General features: G+C 47.7%; 1 protein-coding gene across 1 annotated transcript in view; it reads right to left on the bottom strand.

The window, feature by feature from the left end:
• LOC106727121 (maestro heat-like repeat-containing protein family member 1) overlaps nt 1-6,931 on the bottom strand; it is a gene marked incomplete at its 3' end in the record, with an annotated part of 36,774 nt that overhangs the window by 1,785 nt on the left and 28,058 nt on the right. Inside the window, exons 6-12 of the mRNA XM_014544604.1 lie at nt 5,503-5,619; nt 5,230-5,274; nt 4,254-4,398; nt 3,517-3,560; nt 2,666-2,825; nt 2,129-2,181; nt 1,433-1,540 (exon numbers count right to left, since the gene is read on the bottom strand). Coding sequence (XP_014400090.1) covers nt 1,433-1,540; nt 2,129-2,181; nt 2,666-2,825; nt 3,517-3,560; nt 4,254-4,398; nt 5,230-5,274; nt 5,503-5,619 — 672 coding nt within the window. The remainder of the gene's footprint in view (nt 1-1,432; nt 1,541-2,128; nt 2,182-2,665; nt 2,826-3,516; nt 3,561-4,253; nt 4,399-5,229; nt 5,275-5,502; nt 5,620-6,931) is intronic.

Here is a 6,931-nt window from a genome sequence, read left to right as displayed (position 1 = left end):
TTTTTTTAGAGAGAGTGGAAGAGAGAGGGAAAGACAGAGAGAAATATCAATGTGAGAGAGACACCTCAATTGTTGCCTCCTGCACACGCCCTGACCAGGGCCCAAGAAAGGGTGGAGTCTGCCACCAAGATATGTGGCCTTGACTGGAATCAAACCCGGAACCCTTCGGTATACAGGCCAACGCTCTATTCACTGAGCCAAACCGGCTAGGGCTAGTGCACCTTTTAAATAACTGAATTAAAAAGATCAGAATTCTCGCTTCATTTTGTACCCCTAATCTACCAACCACAAAGATGTGCATACATTAGGTGCTTCATAAGTACTGTTAATAATGAGAGAGCAAACGGTCTTGGAAATAAGGCCTCTTTCCTGGAAACCTCCAGAGCTCAAATAAAGTATTTCTCGGTGACAGGAAAACAGGAATCAAAATCAAGAAACCTGGATTCAGGCCCTAGCCAGTTTGGCTCAGTGGATAGAGTATTGGCCTGCGGACTAAACGGTTCTGGGTTCAATTCCAGTTAAGGCACATATGTCGGTTGCAGGCTCCCCCCTGGCCTGGTCCCTAGTCAGGGCATATGCAGGAGGCAACCAATTGATGTGTTTCTCTCTCCTAGATATTTCTCTCTTTCTGTATCTCTTCCACTCTCCCTAAAAAATCAGTGGGAAAATATCCTCAGGTGAGGAAGGAAGGAAGGAAGGAAGGAAGGAAGGAAGGAAGGGAGGGAGGGAGGGAGGAAGGAAAAAAGAAAAAAGGAAGAAAAATCTTGGATTCAGGTGCCAGTTTAACCAATAATTTTCTCAAGATTCTAAATCCTCCTGGATTGTGTTTCTTCAACGTCAAGGTAGAGATGACGACAGCTATAGGTTATTTAGGCTAATATTTTAAAAATCTTTATTGTTGACACTTTATCAAGACTAAATTGGGAGCACATGGAAAAGCCAGTGCAGGACCCCAGGCCGTCACCACCATCAACCTTGCACTCTGTGAGGAAAGGAGCCCATATTTCTTCCTCAACTCTGTATCCCCAACTTGAAGCACAGTCTATGGGATGCCCTCAAATATTACTTGAATTGATTGCTTAAATAGGACTCTTAAATCAACAACCTTTCCACTGCACCAAGTACAAGCTCCATTCTATTACAGAATATTAGGAGGTTTCAATGAAGACAACAGATTGCAAAGTTCTTGATAAAGCCTAAAAGGCTAAGCAAAAGTAAGACACTGATATTTTTGTTAGGCCAGTGTGACCACCAGTTTGTGGTCCTCTCCACACCTTGATTCCCAGGATACAGGAACACTGGTTTGTTCTTTCCCCAAGGCCTGTACTCAAACACATTTCCCCAGCCACCTGTGTGAGCACCATATTTCTTCAACATCACCCTCCACCTTCAACGCCCTCCCACCTTACAACCACCACACACCCAGACACACCTTCTCATCACCATCATCACTGAAATAATGCATCCTCTCCAAGATGACTCTGATGAGTTGCTCCTGCCAGCTGTCATCATCAATAGCCACTAATGACTTACTCAAAAACTGAGGAAGAAGGAAGAAGAAGGGAGAAGAGGACCACAAAGGACAGTGGTAGGCTGTTCTGCTCCACAAAAGTGGGGTCAAGAAGAAGCAAAAGACAGGGGTTATGGCCTGTAAATATGGATAAAGAGGTGAAACACATGGTGGGAGTTAGGACTGAAGAATGATATTACAGTGACAATGATGGTAATGGCTATTACATGTGTGAAGTCCTTTCCAATTTACAAGGTCCTCTCCGATATCATCCTTTTTAATTATGGAAGGCATGAGTTACTTCCATTTAACCAATGAAGAATCTGAGACATGCAAAGTTAAATACCTTGTCCAAGGACATAAAGCTAGGGCTCTTTCCCTTCACACCCTTGATCGAGTGTCATAGGGTATGGAAGGGGGCTCAAGACTTAGCACATAGTCAGATACTCTGAGGCAGAGGCCAGGAGGCAAGGGGACCACAGAAAGAGGTTTACTTGAGCAGTTAGGCCCTTGATCATGGCCTCAGTATCTGGGGGGCTTGGGGCTATCCTTCCTCAGGTTCCTGAAGATGGGAAAGAAGGCAAGTGTGGAGGGAGGTAGGTCTTGGGGAGTGCTTACCCGGAACAGCCTGTCCTCCCACTCCTCCTGATTCAGGCTCTTCTCAGTATGATCTAGGAAAGGAGAGAGCATGGGGACCCACTCAACCGGAAGGTCCCAGCCAGGGAGAAGAAAACATTTAAGTACTATGCGGCACTCAGCCTACAAGGTAACTGCTCTCCCACTTTCCAGAGCCTCCAGAAGATGAATGACTTTTCAAAGGTCAAATACACACAGCTGACCAGTGTCAGAGCAAGGATACAAAACTGGTCTGTCTGTTTCCAAAGCCCACACTTTTCCCTGATCTTCTGCCCATAAGAAAGTGCAGGAGTCATTCTGGGAACCCTGGAGACACAGAACTTTGGACTGTGTTTCTGCTCAGTTCACAAGATTGCCCCCAAAAGCAGACCCATCCAATAGCACCTCAAAGGGACAGAGAGACTGGTTCCAGTTCTCCTCACCCCAAGGAAGGTCCATCCTGCACCTGGGGACGCCATCTCTTTTGGAGTCTGGCCACTGTCCCAGCCTCATTCCTCCCCCTGCTAACCAAGCCCTTACCATCTAGTATCTCCAACATCGGTGGGATCACCTTCCTCCACAGCTGGCCAACACTGTGGTTTATAACAGGATGCAGAGAAGTGATAGGATGCAGGGCAGATAGTAGCCTCAGAGAGCTTGTACCAAACTCCTTTTCCCTGTAGGGCTTCCGGGAACACATCTGAGAAGCAAGCAGGAGGCAGAGAAAATATGTAAAAGAAGAGAAGAAAGAAAATGAAAGCAAGTCCATAGAATGGTAGAGCTGGAGCTTAGGCCCTGCACATTCTTTGCCACCTGTTGAACTCCTACATCCTCCCAGATGCTCTGGAAACATCACCTCTTCTGTGATGCCTTCCTGCCTCCTGGAGACCATGTCAGCCTGTTGCTCTTCTAAGTCCCGTTGCACCTTATGTATTCATCTATTAGTACATTTGTCACACTAGACTATAGATAGCTATTCCCACACTTGTCTTCCCCAATAAGTCTGTGAACACATCAAGGGTAGGTCTACCTTTGTCATTCCAAGTGTGCATATCTCTAGCACATAATGTCTGGGCTAATAGAGAAACTCAAAACAGAGATCCAGAAAGGTATGTGGGCTTGTCCACGGTCAACAGAGAGCAGCTCACAATAAGGCCACATAGGAGAAAGGCAAGCCTTTCCCATTGCCCACATCCTCATCTCAAGGCCTCACCACTATGCTCCCAGGTCCCTCCTCCATGCTCTTTGGCCCCTATCTCATTATTCCATACCCAGCATAATGCCTGAGACAAAGTAGTAACCAGCTCTTTGTGAAATGAGTGGATGGATGGATGGGTTGATGAGTGGATGGAAGAATATATGACTGTAGTACTCATTCTGGCATCACTTACCACAAGATGGGTCAGGAGTCTCTGAGGGGAAATGTATTCGGTAGCTAAGTTAGAGAGAGGATAAAAGAAGAGGACAGAGTCAGTGCACACTTCAGGATGCTCAACCCCCAGCCTGCACTGGCAGCTCCCCATCAGTACTTCAGAGGAGGAGAAAGAGCAAAGAGGAGAGGGAACATCAGTGTCAATGCCACGGGAGCTGTGACATTTTGATTCAGACTAAAACACAAACCATTACATCTTCAGCCTTTAAAAAAACACACACACCAATGATATGCTGAACAGACATCCTAACTCTAAACCTAAGTCCCACTGTGGTTAGAGGTCAGGGATGGGGTGAGCATAGAGTGAAGCTCAGAGTTAGGGCAAAGGAAGAACTATGGGTCAGGAGTGTGTGTATTCGTGACTTTGTAATTAACAATGTTTGTACATCTTGAATCAAGTGTTTTATAATAAGGAGTGAAGACAAGAAGGAACTGCAACTTTGAGAGGCATCCCCTTTTCATTCATAAGGCCAAATGGCCTTAAGCAGCTGCCTTAACCCTTTGCCTTACTTTTCCCATCAGGGCCCAAGCTTGGGACCTACAACCCCGCCTCCAGCATCCTCTGCATCCTCTTCCCCACACCCATCACCCCTGTAGTGTCTCAGCCAGCCCCCAACTCCAACATTCCATGCCCACAAACAGACTTAATTTTCACAGTGAGCACCTCTCCACAGGCTGCCCCACCCTTGCACTTACGGTCCAGGTGAAAGCTGCTGAGGAAAGGGACCTGGCCCAGGGAACGGGCCTTCAGAGCCATTTGTGTGGCTGCCTTACACAGAGGCACGAAGGCCAAGGCGTTGTTGGGCTCACACACCAACGTGACCAGTTTGGGCAAAGATACCTGGCAGGAGATGTGGCAAGAATTTCAATGCCAAGCCCCAAGTCAGCCCGTCATCAGTCTCCAACCCAAAGACCTTGTCTCCCTATCCAGACCGAGTATTTGAGGCCTGTATACAGAGCCCCCTTAACCCATTCATATCCATTCTCTCCCTTCTCTCCCTCTTCTTTCTCTCTCTCCCCCACTCCCACCCCCAACCCCTCACTTCAGGTTGGAAAAGTATAACCAAGGTCCTGATTAAAATTACAGCAGGCATAAGTTGACTTGACAGATGAGGACTTCTTGAAATTTGGAATGTGTGACTTGTAATCACCTTCACTGAGGAACCTTCCAGAGTCAGAGACATGCTGAAGGTCAGGAGGCAGAGCTCACTGGGAGGGAGAGTGAATCTTAAGTCCCTTTCCTCCCACAACACAGCCCTTTCCTCAGCTCTGATGCAAAGCAGTTCATATGAGCCTCCCAGAATCCCTGGAGGTTGCTGAGAACAGTCAGGAAATATAATCACCCCCTTTTTTATAAAAGAAGACACTGCAGCTGGGAGAACAAGTTATTCAAGATTTTACAGCTAGAAAACTGGCTGATCAGGACTCAGACTCTGGCTTCCAGATCCACACCCAGTGACCCTCCTTTGCTGCCCTGAGCACTTCTCAGTGGAACCCCAGGCACTTGTAGGGAATGAAATGCAGGTGGGTTGAGGTGACAGAGACACCACAAGGCATTTGATGGAAGGGGAAGGTGGGAGGTAGTTGGGGGTGGGGCCAGGGTCAGGGTAGTGATCTGGGGAGCCAGGGGAGGAGGAAATGGAGAGGCCTGTTTGGCCCTAGCTGTTTATACCATCTGTAGGATTCTGGAACACATTATTCGGATGTCCTCTTCATTCTAGGATGAGAAAAGGAAAGATTTAAATCTAAAACCAATGCTAGCTAAGTCTCTGGGTTCACGGCCTTCCCTGGCTCACTGCTTAGGGTTTTACAGGCCAAAGACCCTTCACATGTGCCAGGCATACCCTCCTGTTTCCCTCCTGCTCCCAACCCTGCCTTCCTCTTGTTCCATCCCCTGAGGTGTGCTCCCATCCTCGGTCCCCTCCCTGCCCAGCCCCTTGCTCACTGATGAGTCAGACTCCACAAGCTTGATGATATAGCTGATTAGAGCGTTCCCCTGGGGCAAGGCCAAGTAGTTATGCTGGCCCAGCATCTCAATGAAGTGCAGGAGGACCTTCGGCACCTGTGGAGTCACAGACCATCACATGACAAGACAGAAAGGAATGTCAGGGACTGCCCAGTGTGATCCTTCATAATCCAGGTGAGGACACAGAGGACCCAGGCAGGTGAGGGGATCAGATCTCCTGACAGCAATCCAGTGAGACTCATCAGTGGGCTGTCGATAATGACAGACCTCAAGCTACTAAACCTGAGCTCTTCTGTACTTTGCCCTGAAGTTCTAACTGCTTCAGCTCCCACCACCTTCCAGGAGAACTCTAAGTACTTACCTTGCCCTCACCTTATTTCCCCAGAGATATGAAAATTAGCAGGAGTGTGGGATTGGGGGAGAATCTGAGTCCAGGAAAGTCCCATGGTCTGGCCTTCCTAGGGAAAGCCAGGAACAAATCCCACAAGTCCTGAGGGCCCATCCCTCAAGATTCCAAGCTTTCCATTAACCTTCTGAGGATGTATTTTTAGGAATGATGCCATTGTCGTCCATTGGCACCCCAAACCACTGGTCCCCTCTTCTCCTGTTCTCCTATCCTGTGTGATCCAGAACTGAATCAGTCTCTGCTGTCTCCAGCCCTGTCTGAAGAGCTTGTTAAAAAATATGGTTTCTCCCAAAATACTATCAGCAATTTGAAAGATAAGGTAGGAGAAAACACCTAATTAGAACAGTAAAAACAAAACAAAACAAACAAACAAACAAACAAAAAACAGAATCCAAAAATATGAGGGGCATCGGGGACAACATCAAGCATACAAATATTGGTATCATGGAATGCCAGAAGGATAGGAGAAATAGGAAGGAATTGAAAACTTATTTGAGGGGAGAAACCAAGATGGAGGCATAGGTAAACACTGGAAATTGCTGCCTCGCACAACCACTTCAAAAATACAACTAAAAGACAAAGTGGACATCGTCCAGAACCACAGGAAGGCTGGCTGAGTGGAAATTCGACAACTAGAAGGAAAGAGAAAAGCACACTGAGACTCAGAGGAGGTGCGGAAGTAAAGTGTAGAGGTACGGAGGCGCACGTGGAAAGGGCTGGCAACTGAGGACACGGTTGTCTTTTTCAATCAGGAGGGAGTCTCAAACTCTCACCTGCTCTGAACTCCAGTTCCGGGCGAGTCTCTAGGGACCCAGACTCATACAGGGAGAAACTGGACTGTCTGGCATCGGTCAGAACTTAAGGGCCGCTTTCTCTCAGAGGTGCTTGCAGCAATTACTGGGACACTGAGACATAGGGCCTCTTAGGGTAAGACTGAGGAGCAGCCATAGCTGTTTGCTCTGCCCTGTTGATCCCCTGAGACCCTGCCCCACCCAAGCTGTG

This window comes from Myotis brandtii, unplaced genomic scaffold, assembly GCF_000412655.1.
Source record: "Myotis brandtii unplaced genomic scaffold, ASM41265v1 scaffold3725, whole genome shotgun sequence".
NCBI classification, from domain to species: Eukaryota; Metazoa; Chordata; class Mammalia; order Chiroptera; family Vespertilionidae; genus Myotis; species Myotis brandtii.
Note: the sequence above shows the minus strand (reverse complement) of the source record. Positions and strands in the feature narration are given on the sequence as shown.